The 24,000-nt window shown below is 35.4% G+C and overlaps 2 protein-coding genes across 3 annotated transcripts; both read right to left on the bottom strand.

Moving 5' to 3' along the window:
* Positions 1–3,763: 3,763 nt before the first annotated feature.
* Positions 3,764–5,876, bottom strand: LOC103944541 (autophagy-related protein 8d-like). The gene is made up of 5 exons (XM_009355012.3): positions 5,747–5,876; positions 4,843–4,898; positions 4,708–4,760; positions 4,280–4,398; positions 3,764–4,143 (listed from the first exon to the last, which is right to left on the bottom strand). Exons 1-5 carry the CDS (start codon positions 5,781–5,783, stop codon positions 4,049–4,051), a joined length of 360 nt encoding a protein of 119 aa, XP_009353287.1. The 5' UTR covers positions 5,784–5,876; the 3' UTR covers positions 3,764–4,048.
* Positions 5,877–17,634: 11,758 nt separating this feature from the next.
* LOC103944540 (probable beta-1,3-galactosyltransferase 2) lies at positions 17,635–21,773 on the bottom strand. Of its 2 annotated transcripts, none has more exons than XM_009355010.3 (11): positions 21,367–21,773; positions 20,767–20,863; positions 20,565–20,638; positions 20,260–20,468; positions 20,098–20,161; positions 19,491–19,563; positions 19,255–19,375; positions 18,872–18,959; positions 18,636–18,761; positions 18,428–18,537; positions 17,635–18,196 (listed from the first exon to the last, which is right to left on the bottom strand). In XM_009355010.3, the coding sequence occupies exons 1-11, from the start codon at positions 21,477–21,479 to the stop codon at positions 18,045–18,047; spliced, it is 1,227 nt and encodes a 408-aa protein (XP_009353285.1). In that variant the 5' UTR covers positions 21,480–21,773; the 3' UTR covers positions 17,635–18,044. The 2 variants fall into 2 exon arrangements, with proteins under 2 accessions (XP_009353285.1, XP_009353286.1); XM_009355011.3 differs by having other exon boundaries at positions 20,565–20,629.
* Between the last annotated feature and the right edge of the window lie 2,227 nt (positions 21,774–24,000).

Here is a 24,000-nt window from a genome sequence, read left to right as displayed (position 1 = left end):
CCAAAGTCTCCCTAATTTATAATAGGGAAATTTTATTTGAACCCATGTAACCTCTTTCTACACCAACTTAAATTTAAATTGTTAATTGTCTATTTCACCATGTTGCATAATTACTATTAAGTACAAAATGAAATTAATAATAAAAGCTAAATTTATCAATAAACCCATTAAACCGTACCATCACTTCTTATTTATCCTACGTTTATTCTAGCTAAAACCCTAATACATCTTGTAGAGTAAAACAAGCTTTTTTTTATTGATGGATAATGATTTTTAAGTTTTGAATCATCCAACTAAGGTATAACTCAATTTATGAATATTTTGTTCGTTTGATTTCAATTTTTTTTAAGTTTAGAAGATGAGTATTTGGGTTTCAATTTTTTTTCATCAATCTCGAATGGTTTGTTAAACTTTCTACAATTGGAAAATTCTAAGGAAAAACTTTTTACCAATGTTCTTAGATTATAAACTTCCTTGCTTGTTGATAAATATAAAGGGATGAATTGTTTGATTTGTTGTTTATGCACATCAGTAGAAAGAAAAAAAGGTAAATGTCTGGGTTTGGTAGCAGAAAAAAAAAAAAAACGTAGCCATGTAAATGTTAGTGGGAAGAGGGGAGTGTGGCAAGGACGCCTCTCTCTCTCTTTTTTTCTTTTTAAAAAAAAAATCAATTACAAATGTTATTTTATAAAGTGAATGGGTGTAAAGATAACTTAACATTTTGAATTAAGTTTGAGAGGGTAGTTTAGGTAATAAATTTGGGTTTAAAGAGAGATTAATTCTTTAAGAAAAAACAATATGGATGAAGAGAGTAAGTTAGGGTGTAGAAATAGGTTATATGGGTTCAAATAAAATTTCCCTTTATAATAATACATATAAGGAGAAGAAATGGAAATTTGAATTAACCCGTTTTATATAATCCCCCAAAATAAATTCTCCTCTCGTCTAAAACCCCATTCTTAGTCCCCACAATTTCAAACATCGATCTCCTGTTTGCGATCCACATACATCAAAGGTACTTCTCGCCCCCTATTTTCCTGTATGTGATTGAGTTTGTGTATTTTTGTTTGTGGGGATAATGTAGTTTTCTACAGCAAGAGCCAGTCTTTATTTTACTTGCGAGGTTGCAAATTTGTCATCTCATTTGTCGGTTTTGCGTAACTCTTACTCTAGAAAAATTCGCTTTACCACTGGTTATATACAGTAATATGTTTAATCATGTGATCTGTCCATGTTCTGGGCTTACTTGGACAATAAAACCCTATGATCTTATTTTCATGACTTTAATTTCCATTTACCATAATGCTTTTATGGTTTTTTTCATATTAAATTATTTCCACGTAGACTTTTACCATTATGTATCAAAGTGACCATTTTTATTAGGGTAATGTTAGGGAGACAAAATTTTAGACAAAATTTTGCAAACTAAATGACATTGGAGTTGATGATTGGATTGTGACTTAAGCGTAAACGTGTTCAATCTTATGGATGACACATCATTTAGTTTGCAATTTTTGTCTACAAATTTAGTATCCCTAGCATTACCTTTTTTATTATGTCCTGTAATATTTATAAAAATTCATCCATACTTTCCTGTTAAAAAATAATTATGATAGTTGGTACTAAGTATACATGACATATTACAAAGGGTTGTTTCTTAAGTTACATGTGTAAATGAATGAAAAGTTGCGACTGGAGTATTTAAGCTCAGGAAGTCATGGCTGCGACGAACCCGCACCTGAACCACAATACGAATACTATCAAGAACCAGAACAATTTATCAAGAACCAGCTGAACCGTACCAAGAACAAGAGCACGAACAATAACAAGAACAAAAACAAGAACAAAGCAAGAGCAAGAAGAGAATGATGAGCAGCCTGCTGGAGAAAATCAGAAAGAGGAAGGTAGGAGCAGCGGCAACGACAAGAAGCATATGAAAAACGCAGCTGCATTAGGACTTGGGAAAGCCAAGGTGGATGCTGAGAAGGCCAAGGAAAAGATCAAGGGTAAAATCAATTGGATCAAAGATAAGTGTCACCGCAAAGACAAGATCTCCAAGTGACCAAACTCGCTAGCTTGATGAAGTGAAATTAATTATTAGTTCTCCATTTTGTAAAAATGATAAGATCTAGGATTAAATTCATTTTCTCTGAAGTTTGAATCATGGTTAGATATGACATTGGTATTGTTTCGATTTGTTTAATATTCTGATTTGTTCTTGACCATCTCTATTTTCCGATTTAACCACAAGTTATTTACTCGACTTTCTTAATATCTAAAAATAGCATGAATCTCTCACAAGTTAACTCTCACGATTCACGTATATAATCATTAATAAGCTTCCAATTTTGATTAGTAGAAACGTTGGCACAACAGTCGGTATCTTAAAAATTCTAATAAAGTCGTACTTTTAGAGCACCTTCCATCACATTTTTTTTTTTTGGATAAAAACAATAGACTTTCATTTCATAGATAAAAGCATACAAAATAGGAGCAAATGCTTTTTTTAACGGTAAATAGGAACAAATGCTCAGTCCATTACAAAAAGGACATCCTCAAGAAGGACATCAGATAAATAAAGGGATGTGTGAATAGCACATCCCTATAAAAGCCCGGAGGGGAGTCTAACCAAAGAAAAGGACTAGCATTTTTGAGTGCATAGCGGGCTAGGAGGTGGGTCACACCATTGGCTTGACAACGAACGTAGATATAAGAAGCCCTCTCAACAAGATTTTAGAATCCTTAATAACATGACCAATATATGACATGTTGATGGAAGGATCCCGCAAAGCTAAGATAATTTGAAGCGATATAATCCTAATGTTATTTTCTATATCTAACTCGCAATGTAATTATACGAGAGGTTTTTTCAAGTACCTGATACACAAACTAGCCACTTCACGTGTCATTATATAAGAGTGAGCATATATGTTTTTGTGTTCCTCCACTTGTATTTTGACACATAGAGTATCGACTTGTGTACCGGATACTTAGAAACATCTCTCGTATTTATCTACTTTGTATGTTGATGGTTAAAACCGATTCAAATATATAATGTCATTTTATTCGGTCCTTCATAAATTAGTTTTACCAATTAATATGAAATATAAGAACCCTTACTTTAATGGGAGATGTAAAATGCTCATGTTTTTTTTTTTTTTTTAGCCGAAAAACTCTAATTAATGGCAAAATGTAAATTATTCATCTTCGACCTAATATGTAAATAAAAACCTAAATTCACATTCTTTTTTACATCTTTAGGTGATGGGAACTACTAATCTAAGAGAGAAAATTAGATGACATCTCGAATTTACATTTTTCTCATTAAAGTAGAACTTTCATTCACATTTCCCAAAAATTTAAAAGGGAGTGTAAATGTAATTTTTACATCTCAAATTTGAATTTCCCCTTCTAAAAAGTTTGAGCCAAACTCACAAATAGGAAAATTTTGAGTCTAATATAAGTGAGCTTAATATATGAGTCTCATGAGTTTGGTTTATATAACTCTGATACAGAGTGGGGGAGTGGCTGCTTCTCCTCGTCGTTCCGTTCAATCTGCAAATCCATCTAAGCAACCACACAAATAGATACGCAACACAATTATAACCTAGTTTGATTCTACAAAATTCAAATTATAAATGACCCCTAATTTCCAATTACAAAGCCATCGAAATAAATTGCACCGAAGAAGATAAAGTGAAAGACAGAAGAACAAGGTTTGAATCTCAACTCTATCAATTAGAGTGAGAGTTGATGATGTGTCTTTGAATTGAGGCTTAAACCTGTAAGGGTTGCACTGGTGCCTTGAATTAGATTACATATTGCAAAGGAAAGGCTTTACGCAGCAAATTTGGGATCTACATACGCACACATAAATATATTCATCCAATCACATCCATCTTGCATCTTGAAATAAAAATTATCATCTACTTAATAGAATATAAAAGGTCATTAATCCAAAACCGGAAAACGTGTCTCAGTAAGCACCAAACTTCTCGACTGAAAGATAATTTACATCACTCGTGAATTCTTTTATTTTTTTTAATCTTCAGAATGTCCCGAATGTGTTCTCACCGCTGTACAGCATGTAAAGAAAGCCATCTTCATCCTTATTTTCCTCATAAATTGCAGACATTATAGCCGCTGCAACAAAATCAAACAAGAAGTATTGATAAAGTTGATTATACAATAGTAACCTACCATACATATCTGGGAAGGAGGAAAATTGTACTAATCATGCACTGAAGAAAATAGTACAATATAGAGAATTTTATCTCACCTGTTGGTGGCAAAATATTCCTAACAAAAACGAAAATAGCCTTCTCAGGACTGAGCTTGATTCTTTTCCGGACAACGTAGACGAACTGGCCAATAGTCAGATCAGCAGGCACCAGGTATCTACATACAAAGAAAACCGGGCACAAATAATTTTTTTGTCAAAATTCCAAAAATTTTGGGAGTACGAGGACCCTATAGATCCAAATAATTTTCAAAATCTAACTTTATGGCTACAAAAATCTACCAAAGGTGTAAGGAAACGATCACCTACGTGGACTAATTAGAGCGTAAAAACATCAAGGCAACAAATAAAATTGGCACAATTCATATGATATCCAGACTCTAAATATGTCACAGATAGAAGCAAAGAAAAAAGTGGTTGTCAAAATGTACGTCAGACGAATATATAAATATTAGGAAACAACTCACTTTTTCTTGTCAATTTGAGGCACATCACTCTTCTCAGCCCTCTCCACAACCACCTGCAGCGGGCAATGAATTACAGAACAAAAATAGAAGAGAAACAAAAACAACTACTGCAATGGAAAGAAATAACAAACATACTGGAATTCTGTCAGGATACTTCTCTCTTATACGAGCAGCTTCGGCTTGTCTCTTTTCTGGCATGTACAAAGACACATAATTTGAACTTCAATACAGATTGTTGACAAAAAAAAAAGAAAGAAAAAAAAAAAAAAGAAGAGCAATTTATATAGCAGGGTACTCCGCAACCGTGCCAATAACCCTAAAAAGAACTTCAACACAGATTCTTTGTCATATGTATTAATAAGTATAATAAGTACTCATGATCCGGAACTTAGAATAGGTACGCTATAAAAATCATCTAGTCAATCGTTCTTCCGTAAGTACGCTATATAAATTACATATGCCTTTAAATAAGAAACAAACAATTCTAATTTTGCTATTCGACTTCTCAGGAACCAAAGATTTAGTGACAATGGTTTTTCTACAATAGAACTCGTAACGGTGTGCTACATTGTGTTTGTCAACAGTTTCTCAGACATGAATCTTATAACAAAAGTAATAGGCACAAGAACCAAATTAACCGCTGAAAGGGTTTTTGGCCTTCTGCTGTAGGTTTCAAGGTTTCGTATGACCAGTCTAATATTCAGCACGGCAAAAGCACCTAGCTAACTTATATTTATATTTTCTTAACGTTATTAGAACGCCACCAAAAGAATATGAAAGGACTGAATATAAAACATGGATGGAAAAATTTAGACTTTCAAAAGATTTATGCAGAATATTACACAGAAGACGAGCAATCAAATAACCCGTAATGTTAAGAACATAGCTAAGGTTCCTGACGACCAAAAGAAGAATTCTAAAACTCCCACCAAAAAAGAAAAAGGGAAAAATTCTGAACCTAATAAAAACGCATACAAGAAAAATCAAAATAATAAAACGTAATGGTTGTGAAATTTTTTTTGTAAATTGAAATACCTACCGAGAGGGTGCTCCATCTTGAACGCGCTTTTGGCCATGGAAACTCTTCTCTGAAACCCTCAAATATAGACGAACAATAGAATAAAAGGTGAAGGAGGGGTTTAAATAAGTGGTGCGATCAATAATATAATTTGAAACAGAGATAGAGAGAGATAGTGTGTCTACATATATATATATATATATATATATATAATACAAATTAAAAAGGGAGAAAATTACCAATTGCCCCCTCGTAAGCTTGTGTTACAAGTTAACAAAGTAATTTGGCACATGCGTAGCATGTGATGTAGTATATTGTTGCAGAGGTTAGGTGATAAATAGGAAGAGAGCAGCAGTGAGAGAAAAAGATGATAGAATGGAATTTTATAAATAATTTTGATTAATCAAATGTTTTATCTTTATTATATTAACTTTTAGTTCTTTTATGCCAATAGCAGCATAATTGACATTTTATCATAGATGGTTGACAAAGAACCTTATTTTTATCAATAGGTATGTTGTTAAGTTTTATAGTAATTTACCCCCCTCATTCAAGTATTTTTCTCTCCTACTTTAAATAACAAGAATTTTGGTAAATAGGAGATCAAGCAATTTTAGATTTTTAGAGAAGTCAAATATAGGACGCGGAATGTCCACCCTCACAAAAGATCATGTCCAGGATTAACATAACATGGGTCATGTCCAGTTAAGGGTTATAGGCCACATTTAGTTTTAAAACTTACAAAATCACTCTTCAACCAGAGCTAAAGAGAATCAGGCTAAGTTTGGCCCTAAGGCATGCAACATGTAATCTCTAAGTAGGCTAAGTTTGTCTCAAAAAAGTAATAAAATATGAAGGAAAATAAAATATAATCTTGTGTGATTGGAGATGAATAAATTTAGCCCTAAAGTAGTCTTTAAAGTATTTATTTTTAGAGAACTAAAACATAACCACATAGCCAAGGGCTATGTTTAGCCCTCAAAGACTGAAAATGACAGTACTATTCTAATTTCAAATCCTCCACCTATTGGAGTTTGGAGTAGGAATATCATTTGTTTAAAAAAAATTACCATTCTAATTAAAAAGACAAAAAAAATACATGTTTAAATTACCTACACATATTACAAGCGGCTAGTTTAATTGATTAAGAACTTTCATTCCTGACACACACAACAAAAAATAAAAAAGTAGGTAATAGTTACCCCACAATGGTGACTAATTAATGCATTAAAATGTATATAAATATTTTTTTTTATCAAATTTTTGTCACCATTTTCTCATTGACAACATCATTATTACCCTAGTAATAGCTACCAAAATAGTTACTAATTAGGGTAGCTATTGCTCACTTTTCTTGCAGTGACGGTTTCACCTCAAGCAATCTCATAACAACCAAAACTGTATTCATAATAATGGGATGCATTTCCAGCAATATTTGCTTTGCTAATTACACTTACATAATTACATTACACCTAACAATTGCTATACTGAGACAATGATCTGCGTCACATTGTTCTTGAACTCCAACTTCTCCGTCGTCATAAACGATGAAAATGTATGTTAGGACAGAAAGATTACACATCGAGATAGGATCAGTTTCGTTTAGATTTGTCAATCATTTCTCGTCACAATCTGGATCTTATAATAATGACAATACACATCTCACCTGCATCTTATCAAAGTCCATATACTCATTTGGAACATTTCATATTCGGACTCATACACACTCCAAATGACATAAACCCATTACGAGAAATATGTAAGGAAAGAAAAATAAGTAAGCAATTTAGTTTTTCTTTTCTTTTATTTTTTTAAGAAACCTTGGCAATACCCAAAAAATAAAAAAAAAATAAAAAAAAGGATAAAAATACATGAAAAAGAAAGGGAGACATAAACCTTATCCCTCTAGAAATAAAAACAAAAAAGATACAAGGAAAAGAGAGGGGGAAAATGAAATTTAACCACTCTAAAAAGTTAAAAAAAAAAACCCCCCCCTCTAAAAGGTCTAAACCTGCAAAACAAGTTGAACAACACCACTAGAAAACAAATAAAAAAGTTAGACAAACTCCAGCCGCCGGTGCCTTGCTTTGCCTTGGGACCGGTGGCAGCCTCTCCTCCCTCATTCTAGCACCCCCCTCCTCCTAGCCTCTTCCCTACTTGCTTCCTACCCAATCCCCCTGGACGTCCACGCCTCTGTGGTGCTGCACATCACCTTTTTCTCCCCTCCCTTTATCGGCGACCATCCTTTCTGGCTTAGATGCAGGCCTTGGTTTCCATTTCTCTAGATTTATTCTAGTACAAGGCTTTTCCCCTGTTTTTTGGGACTAGATCTGCGGTTGGGCTAGTGATTTTTTGTTGTTGGAGAGTCAAATCCCCCGCTATGGCTTGATTTTCTATGTTATGTGGTCCTTCTCAACTGTTTAGTGGTGGCTCCGCCTTCCCCTGGCGGCCTTGACTCTTGGGTGCAACGAACTGACACTAGTTGCAAGTGGTGATGGGTCAATGGTGTGAAATCGTGTTCCCGGATTTCACTGTTATAATCTACGTATTTGTATTATTGAGATTTTATATTAATTTATTTGAAATTAGATTTCAATTAAACTAGTAACGAGAATTGAAGTTTGGAAAATTATTATTTACTCGTTGACCTTTTGAAGTGACAAGTAACGTTTTCGAATAGATCTCGAACCCACGAATGCATAGGCGAAAGCCGTTTGCAAGTCCAAATTATAACGATATAGCTACGGACGTTTGAAATTGTGAACAATAGATTGTGGGAAATATTTAATTCTCACATGTGGGTTAAAGGTTAAGTTAGTTTAATAAAAAGGGAACCAATCAGATTTTTAAGGAGGGGGAGGAGTGACCAATGGGGGAAAAGAGAAAGGAGGGGAAAGGAGAGACCCGAAATGGGTCATTTTTGACCCGCGAACCACCATGTTTGACCCGACCATATCTCCTCCATCCAACTTCCGTTTTGGCTGATCTTGGTGTCCATGGAAAGCTCTTAATGAGCCCTACACCTTTGTAGTGTTAGATTTCCCAATTTCTTTCCCATTTTTCTAGTTCGAAGCCACAAACCCACGGGTGTTATGGCGGCTTTATCCCTTTTGCCGATGGCTCCAACAAGTTTCACCGTACATGACCACCACCAAAAGACTCCCCTCAACCCCAGGAACAACGCCCAAGCGGTGTTGGAGACGTCGGAGTTCAATTGGAAGCCGAATTTGAAGCACACCCACCTTAGGGTTCTGGCGGTTCGTGGCCAGTTTGGGGTGTTTTCCGGCAAAATTGGCCTTGGCCGCAGGTATAAAGTTTACTCTAAGTATTGAGATCTTCGTTCCTGTAAAATTTGGTAATTTTTGGAAATAGTTGGATTTTTTCCGGCGAGTTGGGGCGGCCGACCGCCACCCACGGCGGCGCATGGCCAGGGGGCCGTCGATGTCATTCTTAGGCTAAATTAGATGCTTTGAGCTCATTTTTGGTAATTGTATGATATAAGTTGATGGTTGGAACCCAAATTCTCGACGATACGTTAACTGGTAAAAGTGTGAATCGACGATCCGACCGTTGAATCGTCACCAAACCTTAATGCGTGATAGAACTTAATATTTGTGGATCATAGAAACTTACGGATCGGGAATCCGATGTACAAATTAGGAATCCGATGTACAGATCGGGAATCCGACATACGGATCTTCCCTAATTGGATTTGTAAGTTTGCAAAATAAAATGTCGACCGCCACTAGAATTGGTGATTGGCGAAGATCCGACCGTTGGATCACGATGAAATTTTAGTATGTTGTTTGAGGAACATAATGTGGACTGTGGGAAGTTATTAATCCAAAATTCGATGTACGGACCTTCAGTATCAAATTACGCGGAGTTGTGGACCCTAATGTTGACCGAGAGTTGACTTGTGGTCAACCCGTCTCGGAGCGTTCTAAATATTAAAATTAGTACTACGGGACTAATTGAAAGTTAGTGGGTCTATTTTGGTAAGATAGCGACTTGAATATATGAAATATGATTATTATCTTAATTTCTTATATTAGTATCATTTGTGAATATGAATTGGTCTTATAAATATGATTTATATTGAAATGTGAAATTTATTATTTAACCATAGACCTATGCTAATTAAATATGATTTGGCTTGTGTAGTGATGATGTTTGTGATATATATGTGTTTAATTAACTTTTTAATAATGTGAATGATAATTATGATGAATGTTATGATAATTATGGGATCTAAATATTGTTTGATAATTATTTGGATATGATTGCCAACTGATTACCTATTTGAACTTGGCACCATTACGTAGCATGAGATGGAGATGAAAGTCAGGAGATGAGTTAGGTACTTTAGTAGATCTTTAGTAGAAATAGTAATTGAGGGAATTCCTTGTGTTGTGCTCCATATGACTAGATGCTGGTTGATATGTGGAATCAATAGCAGGTATACGTATAATTATGTTTAATGTGTGATGATGAGATTGCACCACGTAGTTATGGTACATGGATGGTCCTGCTGGGTTTATCCGTGATGGGGGACCATATGTATTCAGGGGTGATCATGCTTGGTATATCCGCTATAGGTGATCACTGCATGCACGACGAGTTTATGCCTATGGTTTTGCTTGGTTTATCCGTGATGGGGGACCATACGCATTCTAGAGGTGATGACGATTGGTTGTACATTGTACATTTTTAGGCGATCATATTTGGTTTGGTTCCGTTGAGTGGTCAGGAACCCGAGGTTGTTGAATTTCGTGGGATGGCCTAAAATTCCATTGCTTGGAGAAGTAGGCTTGGCCTAATTATGTAACTCTAGCCTTAGTTATATATATATATATATATATATATATATTTGTGTCAATGGTTTCGAGAGTCTTGTAATTGAGTTAGAAAAGATGTTGGACGTCTGAGTGACTCCTTCGGGATTTTGATGATTCGATTATGATTTCATAAGGTATGAATTTAGAAGATATGAGAATGATTGTTTTACTTTGATCAAATTAATTAATTAATGCGCCTAGAGGATGGTTTTGTGTTAGTCGGCTATTAAATATGATGTGCCTTATGAATTGCGATGTCATGATGAGACATAATGATTTATATGTTGGATGGGAGAGATATCATGTTTTCATGGGGATTAGTTATGTAGCTGAGTCCAGGAATTACATGTTGTCAAGTTATATTGAATGATTGAGGAATGCTATGCTTTTCTGCTTGAACTTAGTGTGATAAACGTCAGATTTTGTGAATGGTGAACTACGAATGGCTTGATCCCTATTGAGGGTACGTAGGCAATCTAACGAGGAGGTTAGATGTAGCCATAAGGTAAACGAAAGATTTCTTTGCAATTTGATTCTCAAATTGTGATTGCCATATTCCTAAGATGGGGTATGTGAGTTATACGAGTTTTTGGGTGACGTCACGTGTCGATCCTGGACGTATGTCGGGATCGGGGCGTGACAAATGGATTGGTTTTAATTATTTTAGTTTATCTTCATTATGTTAGTTTAGTCATGGTCTTCTTATAAAATTGCTCTCTAGGGTTCCTAGGTCTTCTTAGGTTTCACTAGGAGAAGCGACTGCTTCATCTACGGCGAGAAGCGATTTCTTCGTCTACGGTGAGAAGCAACTGCTTCATCTATGGCGATGGCGCCGAGTTACCTTGATTCTGTGTTCGTAGTTCTGCGGGCATAGGTCTCCTACTGATACTATGTGGATGTTGGTCCAACTAATCCAATTTGTTGGAGACATTCTCTGCCGGTGGTTTAGACTGAGTTACAGCATATGGAAAGGACTATGGAAGAAATGGTCAAAAGCTTTGCCGCACGATTGGCGCTCAGTACACAAAATGGTCGAAAGCTTTGTAACCAATCAGTTTAGTGGGTTGAAGACCCCCTGAGTTGCATATTTTGTTCGAAGATAGTTCAGAATTTGTTTATGTATTGACATTTGAGGATAGGTCCTTTATGTTGTGCGGGACACTCTTTTTCCTTGGACCAGAGTGAAATTTCCGGCAAGGTTTTATCGAGGCCCAATATGCACACTATTCTCAGTTTGTTTGTATTCTGAATTTGCTAGCAATGAATTATCGTACTTCTCTCAAAAAAAAAAAAAAAAAACATAATCGAAAAACAAAGCAGCACAAATTAGTTATCAACATAAATTCTACCAAATTTCAAGACTTTATTGGGATTCTTTCGGAGTTTTAATCTTGACTTAATCTCGATCCCTCCTCTTACCATAAAGGCCCCCAACTATCGTATCACAAATGGATGTGGAATACTATGTCTAACTGCATCAAGACATTGTCACTTAATCACAATATCTCAATCTTAAAATGACAGCACATGACATATTTCACATTTTTTAACGCTTCTCGTCGCATCTTATGAAAATTCTCATATGAATTAAAGTACAATGTCATCCACACTCTAATTGACAAAACCCCGTAACAAGAAACAAGCAAAACATATATAATACGTATTATATTTCTTTCTTTTCTCCGTGATGTTAGAGATATAGAGATGATAAAAAGATAAGGAATATAGAACCAGTTATATACATAATCCCCATTCAAGTTTAGCAAGTGCAACAACGTATAACATTCTCATCAATCTTCTGGTGTTTAAGTCTCATTATTCAATATTAATTTATTTCTTTTAATAAACCTGACAGGTCCAAATCAAAAGATTATTCGTGTGGTAGTATGACACATTAGACGCGTCAATTGTTATATTACATGACTAAATTTCGGTATTGTACAATAACTTTTCGCACAACTCGTCTCATCAATCTTTTGGCAAGTCCCTTGCTTGCAAAATTACCCATAAAACTTTTGTAAATTGTGGACAACTTCTTTCCATCTCTGACCTCTCACCTACACAATATAGCAAACGAGGTCTAATGCTAACCGAGTACCTTATCATCAAGTACTGGGTTTCCATTTCCAAACGCCAAAGCCGAACGGTCCTTCACCAAAATGAGGGCACGAATTGACAATTAGAATTAGGGTTTCAAATTTCAACTTCCAATGCTGCAACCTAAACGTAAAACGTATGGCATCATTGGCATGTCACATGTATATAGGACAACTCTACTACCTAGCTAGTGCCCACAAAGTTAATCAATGCCCCCATATTGTAGAGACCTCTAAAAACACTCGAAGAAAAATATGCAGTGGTAGCGGTGAAAGAGTTTTTGAATTGAATAAGAAAAAACCTACGAGGCGGAAACCAAACCAAACCAAACCATTCCGAAAAAAAACAAAGGTTCTATCTATTCGATACAAAATAACATAAATGCGGATTGAACAGAACGAACATCTCTTCTTCCCCTACTCCATTATCCATAAATGCTCACATTAAAAGCCCCAGGTTTGTGTCCGTGAACCTGTTTTTATTTTTTATTTTTTGCTTTCTTTTTCTTCAAAGATTCTTGTACCTTGTTCAAAATTAATATTCCCAACTTCCTTTGTTGCAAGGTGGTTGGAAATTTTAATGCAACTTCTTCAATGCTACCATCACCAGTAACTAGTAGCCATCTCTCTTTGTTGGGCATTACCTTCTTAAAGAGACATACATTCATCTCTCTCTCTCTCTCTCTCTAACTCTTTCTGCTCAGATCTGCCTTATTAATATGTTTAAGTTGTTCTCTCCGCCCATTGCCCCATTTCCAAATTGCCTCCTTCTTCTCCTTTCAAATATCTCTGTCAGTTCTTGTTCCAAGCTCGTATCAATTTCCACAACCCAATTTTTGTTCTTTATTTGTTTTATTTCAACACAAATTTAACACTTTATTTTGTTGGTTTTGTAATGCATAATGTAAGTTCATATCGTTTTTGCTTCCAATCTTTTTCTTGGGGAAGTGATTTTCGCTTTCGTTTCTTGTTCTATACTCAGCCCTTTTTTCTACGGAACCGAAACAAGGTGAAGAGTGCATAAGGAGAAAACATAAGTGCGAAAATCATTACCCTTTCGTTTTCACTTTGTGTTTTGTTTTGTGTAAAGATGAAACGGGTTTGTTTGTATTGTAGCCTATTTTGTGTACAGATTCATGGAATGGAAGGCAAAGAAAGAGAAGGATTGGATTGGGATCAGTTTGAACGGGATATTGGTCCGGTTCAATAAGAAAACAGTGCTCTAAAAGTGCTTGAGCTCTGCTTTTTGATTGAGCCGTGCCAATATCACGTGCCACTGTTCCTTTTTATCGTATATTCTACCGTTTGCCCTAATCCCAATGTAAAGGTATACACTTTATCATTTCTATTTTGTTAGTTTTCAGTATTCATCTTGACATAAATTAGGGTTATTCTTGAACTTTGCTCAACAAAAGTTTCTCCAAGTTCTAAGCTTGTTAATACACCATAAGACGCTGTACTTTCTTTGGAAATTCCCCAATGCAGGGGAACTGTTGAGATAGTCATGGAATGTTAGTGGTCGGTCGAATGGTTGTGTTGTGTCGATTGATCAACTAGTCACATTCTCCAAGATTTATATTGCATTTGAAGAAGCGGGTTGTTATTTGCATTCTAAAAATGTAATCATGCACTATTTTGTATGTTTTTACAAAATTAGACTACAGAATGATGTTTTTAAAGTACTGACAACAGTTCCTTAAGAAAAAAACAAGACTTTCTTTCATTGCTAATATTTTCTCACTGGCTTACTGGCCTGCAGCAACTCTCAGAAATTTGAATGTTGGTATTAGAACAAATGCTTGACCACTTTATTGTATGTAGGCAAATTTTGTTGGGTTCCTCTCATACCTTTAACCAAAAGAATTCAATTGTAAATAAAGGACTGACTCCAAGCCAACAAGGCTCTTAACTTTGCGATGATCGAGGGAGATGGGAACGTTTATCGTGCACAGCCATTCAATTGTATTTTGATATAATGAATTTTGGATGAGTTGCCATTTTCTCCATAGGTCAATGTGCATGAGAAAGCCTATATACGTACACACACACATACATATCCTTAAAACCAATGTCTTGGATTGGCTTTGTACGTTCATAGTTAGGTTAATTGAAATCTTGTGCGCTAGATGTTACATTTTACTAGTTTTGTATACATGATGCCATTTTTGTTATGCATATGGCATTTAATTCAACACATTATTCTGCATCCCATGTGCAAGAAAATGCATATTGCCAATAGATGATTCTTGGTGTGGCAGTAAAATAAAGGCATATCTGCTGTTCTGTCTCGTTGTGGTAAAGTTCTCTATGTACTTTTACTCTTGTGGTAAAGTTTTCTTTGCTTTTTTGTATGTAGGCATAACTAGCTGTAATTTTGGAAGACGTCTTAAGTAGTTTCTAACTTTCTAATGAAGAAAAGAACTGTACTTTTTGCCTTCTGTTTTGTTAGTTTGGAATACAATTGGTTTTGGTTAAAGAAAAACTCTTGTACTGTAAAAATAATTCTATTATGCTCCAATGTATGATATGTATCAGAGGACTGATGGGCTTGATGTCCAGCCAAAAACCCAACAACCAAGAATCTAACTGCCGCGAATCCCGTTGCATGTGCATATTAGAAAAATCGATGTCCAGCCAAAAATCCAACAACCAAGAATTTAACCGTCATGAATCATGTTGTATGTGCATACTAGAAAATTCCTATTGTAAAATCATGGCGAGGGTGATTGCTAATTCTAGTAATGATGCAAATGAAGTCGTTTTCATTTTCTGTCTTTTTCTTAATTAGGCCATCTTCAACCGAAGGAAGGCCTCCAAGAAATTAATATTTTAATAAACAGTGCAGGGTCATATTTCTTACTATCTCCAACCCAAGGCCAAAGGGTTATAGGACCAAACATAGCCTTGTGACAAAAAATCATTTCCAACCGAAGGCCAAAGGGTCATGGGGCCAAATATAATTTATTATTTAAATTTAAAAACTACAACAACTTAAATTTAAAAATTACAACTTATATTTAAAAACTACAACTAAAATCTAAAAACTACAACTTATATTAAAAACTACAACTAAAATTTAAAAACTACAACAACTTAAATTTAAAAACTACAACTTATATTTAAAAACTACAACTAAAATTTAAAAACTACAACAACTTAAATTTAAAGTCCATAATCAACATCATTCTCATCATCCGCCATTGTAGGAGTATAATCGGAGGCATTGGAGTGTAATCCGAAGTATTCATTTGCATATTCCTATCATCCATCTCTTCTTGTATTTGTTTGGCCCGTTCTTCATGTCTACGGTTCATTTCTTCTGCGGCAATGGCATTTTGTTGCGCCATTAATCGCAATGAGGCTGCCTTTTCCTGTTGAGCAGCATAATCATCCTTTGCCTGCCATTTTCCTTCAACCTTCGGGCCTTGCTTCGTCCCATAGCCCTAGGTATGAAACCTTCTCCCGAAGACGGATTTTCTACCCTTGTTTCTTGAATGGTAAGAGATCCATCTTCATCCCCATCCACAGCTGAGGATGCAGTTCCAAACATTGGCGTAGGACCTACTCTATGTTGAGGTGGATCTTCAAATAGCACCCATTCTTTACAAATTTCCCAACAACCGTGAAACTGAAAGGGTTTCGAGCTGCCCTCCATATACAATTTCTCCGCTTGGCGTACCTAAAAAATATAATTACAAAAATTGAAGGAAATTAATTTATGAAATTAAATGTAATATAATTAAATATTTAAAATAAATTGTGAAAACACTTACTTCGTTGTAGTAATTGGCGCCGCTTTCATGTCTACTTGCGACTGCTAACAGTGCTTGATGTCATTTATTCAAACTTGGATGAAGATGTTTCTTCCATCTTGAAGAACAACTCTCATGGTTTCGGGTATTCGATGGAGTAGTGCATTCATAGAACTCATAGTATTTTTTGAACATACAAGTCCAAACCCCTTCACTTGTTTGAGAAGTTCCCCTCACGCTGTCTTCCGAGACCCATCTATAAGCCCTACAAAGAACTTCATCTTCTTTTCGGGTCCAAGCCCTACTTTTTATTGCAGATGAGGCCATTTGAAAATTATTGAAAAAATTGAAGGAAAGATTATTGGAAGAGGTAAGAAAATATGAGAATTGAAATGGTGTAGGAATGGTGAAAATTATGTGACAAATGGTGCAGGAATGGCTTTAGGTATTTATAGGAAAAAATGAGAATTTTTCAAAATTCGAAAAAAAAAATTTTGCCAAAAAAAAAAAAATTTCAAATCCAACAGTAACTGATGTTAGCTAGCTGTTGTGTTTGAAATTGTGGCCCGGCCCGGGGCTGGCTGGCTGGTTGGGCCAGCCAGTTGGCCCTTTTTTGTCCTGTGGGGCCCACGAGCCCTTTAGTCTAACCTTTAGTTTGAGACGATTTTCGGATTATTTTCGGTCATCTGGACCCTTCGGTTGGAGATGGCCTTAGCATCCAAAGAAAGATTGATCTTTTTGACCTTATAGAAAAAGAAAATTAGAAGCATCAATTGACCATAGAAGATAGGCATGAGAGCGACATTTCAAGGGTGTGGCAACTTGCAAAGAGACTGCCGGACTAATTAGTCCTTCGTGTGTCCTGTTCGGTTTTGTTTTGGAAGTCTGATATTTTTATGTAAATTTGAATTAGAGAAGGGGTTTATTCCCGACTTGATCATATGATGAGAAAGATAAAAGAGACATTACAACTATTGCAAGTAATATTTTGCCCAGAACAAAGAGAGACACACTAGGGTGTCACAAGAGATGTATATTCCCACCGTGTGAGGTGCTCTACCTCACACGGCGATATACATATCTGTAGGCGACATGCAAGAGACTTACAAAAACAAGAGGCGGTGGAACCACGGATGGTGTCAGATGAGTTACAAGATAACTGGGAAAGACATCAATGCAAAATAATATGTATGTTCATATGCATATACCAAGGGGAAACAAGATTGTACAAGAAAGGCTGTAAAAGCTCCCACAAAGATTTGCATATTTATTGTTGCATTTGTTACTGTAGGCATAGAAGAAGAACTGTAACTTACAGTTTGGCTCTTCAAGCCTCTCAGAATTGTATGGGTTGGGGACCCCTCTATTTTCAATTTAGCAGCTGCTTTGTGGCCAATATCCTCTACTAAAATGGAGATGGTCCACACAGCAACCTCTCTCTCTCTCTCTCTCTCTCTCACACACACGCACGCACGCAAGCACGCACGCACGCACACTCTCTCTCTAAACTCTATTTTTTGGTGTTGTAATTCTCTATACTCAATACAGGAGGAGAAAAATGAACTAAGAAAAAACATCTGGCTTTATACTTAAGCTCGAAAATCTTCCCGAAGTTGGAAGAGGTTCGAGCTGCCTATTCGAATCTAGCACTCCACAAGGCGTTTTCGCCTTCCCCGCACCGGCGGTGGACTTCCTTGATTCTCTCGGCTGACTTACAAATCCCACTGCAGCTCCAATCAAATGAAGCAACACAGATGTTGCCCGCCTGCGCCTTCCACTCACAATCTGCAGCAAACAAGTCTGCATTAGAATTAACGAATCCTAGAATGTAACAAATAGGCCACTCTTATTTTTCACAAATTAACCAAATAGTTGTTTACCCTCTAGAAAATGAGCAGATAATAGAATTAGCATGTATATTTTTTACTGCTTTTTCATATAAATCTGCACAAACTAAGCCATTTTGTTTTCGAATCATTACTACCATGGTAATTTTGAACGAGGAGGAAGACTTACCGGGTGGGGTGCCGCAACATAGTCTCCGATCATCAATATGCTGTACATCGAGTCCAATAAACCAAGATCCCAATGAGACATCCTCATTAGCGTACTTGTGTAGGACATGCCTGACAGATGCATACAAATGAGCACCACAAGTGCAAGAAGAGAAAAACAAACTTTTATGTATTTCAAAATCTATCCTCACATAAAGTCGGAAACTTACTGGTTTATTGATATATACGTAGCCAAATCTTTTGATATCGCATACAGCTGTCCTGTAGCATGACGGAAGTACTTGTTTCCTGGCTCACCAAATTTCCAATACTCAGGTTCATGGTATCGCACTCCCCTGTATGATCAAATATTCAAGAACTCAAAGTCAGTTTGCTTTCTTAAAAACTATCTGAACACAGAAGGAAAAACAAGAAATAAAATAAACAATTATCAGTACTGGCTTACTTTTGTGCTAGAACAGGACCAGATTTCATGCATCCAATGTACAGGCGCTTTTTCTTTCGGTGTCTGACTAGTGTTTCTCCTAGCGTCGCTGCAGAAAATTGAAAAGATAGGTTCAGCGAGACTAATAAATTGCTCTACCAAGTCTAGGTACACCCAAGTTGGCCGCCGGTAAGATCTTGTAAGCTTAAAATGAACATAAGAGGTTTTCACAAAGGGTGAAGAACCTAAGTAGTTTGAACTATACTTGCGATTTTGTAAAGCTTGTATTGAATCCATATGTTTCTCAAATGGAAAAGAAACCTAGTTCTTTCACTTTTTATGTCATCGTGCACAACAGTATCGTATGAAAAATGTTTATCATTGCAAAGTAAATCTTAAATTACCAATATTTACGTGGACATCATCGTCAACTTTGACATAAAAATCTGCATCCCACGTAGCAACAGCAGTAGCAAAATAAATCTTTGTCTTGGCCGACAATTCGAGATACCCTTCAACATGGTCCTGCGAAAGAGGCATAGAGATGAACATGTTATGCTCAAGACTCAAGTGAGCTGCAAGCATACACATGTGGAACGAAGAGGACAATAACAACAGAAGAACGACTAAAAGACATTACCAGCTTCAGGATATCTCCATGCTTTCTGTCCTCTGCTTCAACAGCTCTATCTAGAATACCTCCTGATGTGGCACTTGACAAGGAACAGAAACAACTTGTAAATTCAATTATCCAAATAATCCCATGACCTAGGAATTTTAAGTGCAAATTAGTTGAACCTAGCAAGGCATCTAGATTATGGAGGCTTGAAAGTTCTTTTACCTGGAGAGAAAGAAATAGAGAATGTACTGTCACTCTGTACATGTACAAGTACAACCCACGAACACTGATCTTAGACTCTAAGAAAGATTTTTTTTTTTTTTTTGTCATTACATGGATATCTTTCAATTACCTACACTAGCATTTCATGCTGTTTATGAAATAAGGGTGTTCAAGGACACGGAGTTGTGATAAATTGTAAATGGGGGAAACATAGTCTTGGCTTCCATCAGCTATAACTGAATGGGAACCAATGCATGAACTGCAGCCTAGCAGATCAATGACTTAAACTACATCTGCGACGAATTACATTCTAGCAGACCACAAAAGGTAATATATCGCATGCAAAGGATGATAAGGCCCCCTCCTATTTGACATTAATTAGCAAGAACGAAGATTAAATACTGACCTATGACCAATGACAAAGCGAATGATGATACCCTTCTCTTCCTCTAGTCTCTTTCGTTTCTCGCCTATAATTCATGTTTTGCATAAGCAAAAGCAATCAGACGACAGATGTAAACAAATCCAATAGAAAACAAAGAAGGAATTAAGGAATCAAATTATGTACCTTGTGGCATCCACGTAGCACGAACTGAATCTCTTCTTTTCCGGCTGCTAAAAGCAGTATTAATTCCAACAACCATCAGATACCTTCTCTTCGCTGTTGAATCAGCCTTCAAGTCACCTGATAAAGGAGAGCCACTACGTATCGACTCCTGTGTTGCCCTTGCTGCAGCTAATTCCATCTCTAAATTTGAAATAGTCTTATCTAATGTTCTATTTCAACACACAACATAAAGTTTTTGATCAGAAAACTCAGAAATCAACCAAAATCGCGAAACATTATGTTCTTGTCAGAAAATCATAACTTACTGTATAGCATTATGAGTCTTATAAACCTCCCCGAAAATGTCCTTATCTTCGCGCTTCACCTCCTTCTGATTCAACTAAAAGAACCAAATCAGATAAACATAAAAGAAAACTTCAGATGAGGAACCTGATATACAAATTTTAATACATTAGCGAATAACAAATCTCGCGATGATACAAAATTAAGTTAGAGATGAAACATTACAGATTTCGGATTGCAGCCCTCTGAAACTAAATTTAATTTTTCTTCTTCCATAGCTGTTCTTCGTGTGATACCTTTACTTTCTGGTACAGTCCACATTCTGCAACCGCCACATAAATTTCCAGTCAAAACTTCATGACATCTCAACAACCAAAAGTTTCATCCTTAAAAATTCATGCATGTTCAATCAAATTCAGAAAATAATTAACCATATAAAAGCCTGGAATTTCAGAATCATCCAACTGATTAAAACCAGAAAAACACAAATTTATCAAATATAAAAGGATGGTGCTATACACACACTTATTTTTACAATACGAATTGAAGGATTGAAGAAAGATCAATGGACAAAAACGGACAAGGCTTTGTGGAAGGTAAAAAGGGATTTGTGAATAGCACTACCCATCAAATCCAGCATCAAAACCAATAACGACCATTTGTTCATGATATAAATAGAAATTTTTTTAATAAAACTTTTCAATTGAGTCTCGAACCCATTACAGAAACAAGTACAAAGAACTGGTTGATTGAATAATTTCCAACAATTCAAACAAAGTGAATTTAAAAAATAAATAAATAAAAATTGTTCATAAGAAACAGTACCTATTGGTGAAGAGCATTCCGGCACAGAAGCAGCTTAAACAGAGAAAAAGGGTCCATTTCTGAGAAATAAAACTTCTAGAAGATGATGGGTCTCCTCTGCTTTTCCAAGACATCTTCTTCTTCTTCTTCCCCAATTCTCTTCTGCTTCCAAAGCAATCAGCTTTTTGAAGCAAAACCCATGAAAGAATGTGGAAGAAGAAGAAGAAGCACTTTTTCGAAAGTGAGCTTTTTTGGGGTACAAGATTTGAAGGCAGTATATGGAAGAAAGTAGAGAGCTCTGTTTATCAATTTGTCATCTGTATTGTTCCTTTCTTTATCCTTTTGCTCTCCTCTCTTCTAGTTCTCTCTTCTCTCTCTTCTAGTTTCTCTCTCTAGAAACTCTACTTTGCAGGCAAGGGACGTTGAACAGAAGAGAGACTAAATGACCAACAGTACCTGTCAGACTAAATGACCCTAAACCCAAAGGAGGCAGATTGTCTGCTTTTTTTGTTTGGATGCTCTTTTCATCTTTTCTTATTTGTGCGGTCACGGTTAAATCAAGTCAGTATTTTATATTTATATTATTTTTTATTTTATTATTTTTATAAAAAAAATTAATATAAAATATTGATGTAGCTTAATCATGATCTCATAAAATAGGTGGGGATGGAAAGGGTATAAAAGCAAACAATCTGCCTCCAAACCTAAATTACCAAACGGTGCCTGGCAGACTAAATGACCTGAGTAACAGTTCCTGAAATTACATTATTACCCTTCAACATATGTTTTCTTTCTCTCTCAATTTTGCTTGAGTTCTTATTAATAGTTTATTCCTCTGCCAACTACACATATATATTGGGTGGGAGTAGGGCCATGCAGACTGTCGACATGTTCTCATCCCTGGTTGTCACATGGGAAAATGTGGGTTTTGGTTCACACTTCACATTGTGAGACGGTATGATGGTTTCTTTTGAACTAGATGAGAGTCTTTTTTCTATAAACTTTCTAAAGATTTGCAATTGTATCTTCGTAATGAATGATATATATTATGTTATCAAATTAGAAAAGATTTGTAATTTAAGTAATTAAAAGTATTTGTTTCTGTATTTTAGATCTTAGGTTTGGTTCTTTTGTCCTATTAAAGTTTTGCTCCATTGTTTAGGTACAGTGTTTGAACCATAAGTGACTGTTTGGGTACAGTATTTGAACAATAGTTGAATAATTATATAGCTAATATAATCTAGATTAATGGTGTTACTACCATCAACACGTGCATGATTGACTCCCAACTAATGTACAGACTACACGTATGCGTAAATAACTTTACTAGCATAATTCAAGAATCGATAAAACTTGCGATCCCCTATGGGGAATGCCAAATGCACATATCCCACCTTTTGCGAATAACTATCTTTTTCATCTAAACTCTATAACCAGAATCGTTCAATTTTTAATCTTTATTTGAAAATCATATCTACAAAAAAAAAAAAAAAAAAAAAAAAAATCGGTTAGTCATTCAAATATATCAAATAAATAGATGGTTCATCATAAATATGTTATTTGGTACTCACACCATCAATTTGTTCTATACATTTCAATTACTAAACGATCTTCGATTCAGATGTTTTGTAGTAGGAATGATCTTCAAACAAAGATTAAGTAGTGAACGTTTCAACTATAAAATACAATTAATATACGTTATTCAAAAGAAGTGGGATATGTGCATTCCCTTGTAGGAAGACGCAAGTATTATTCTTCAAGAAGTATAGTGTTACAAGCATCCTACCTAGTGATCCTTAGTAGAGTTGACCATGGACGTTAAGTAGACAAATACGTACTTAGAGAGATAGGGCGAACATTTTTTTATTTTTTTTTTTTATTGCCGAAGATAGGGCGAACATTTGATTCCATTTCTTTGCTTAGGACGCGCAACTCGCAAGAGCACGTCGACATGTTTAGAGAGTTTATTACAAAATTGTTAAAAAAGTAATTAACAACAGTTCTTATATTTAAACCCGCACTTGTGGTGCTTAAAAATCGTTTACGATGTTTGAACAACTAAATAATGTACAATCTATGATAGTAATACATTCGACATGCTTAGAGAGTTTATTACAAAAATGTTTGCGTATCATCTAATATCACAAGAAGAACTTCTAGCTCATGAAAATTCAACAAAATCCACATCGAAGATGTAAAAGGAGAACCCCTACCTCTTAAAACCATTGCATTTAAAACTATTTTTGTTGTTTAAGGAAAGGGCATGAATAAATGTATTATACTCACTGTTCTTAAAATTTCCGCATAGTAGTCGTATATACTTTTTTTAGGTGCTAGGCAGGCTGATCCACAGTTCCGATTAATTCATAGATATTTGAAAATTAAAAAAGGGCTCCTAGCCCACCTAGGCATCCTCTTTAGACATAAAATAGATAACTTTCATTTAAATTTTTTTTAATAAATTGTAAAAGACTTATCAAATACTAGGATGAACACGCATTATATGATTGTTCACCAAGTTTTCAATATGTTCTAATATTTTATAATCTATATGTCATTATATTTTACAATTTATATATCCCAATACAATTATGTATTTTTTTAAGTATACATATAATTAGATGTTATATAATAAATTTAATTAAAACTTGGTTA

This window comes from the organism of the source record quoted next, unplaced genomic scaffold (assembly GCF_019419815.1).
Source record: "Pyrus x bretschneideri cultivar Hongxiangsu unplaced genomic scaffold, Pyrus_bretschneideri_v1 Contig12, whole genome shotgun sequence".
NCBI classification, from domain to species: Eukaryota; Viridiplantae; Streptophyta; class Magnoliopsida; order Rosales; family Rosaceae; genus Pyrus; species Pyrus x bretschneideri.
This window is presented reverse-complemented; position numbering and strand designations above follow the sequence as displayed.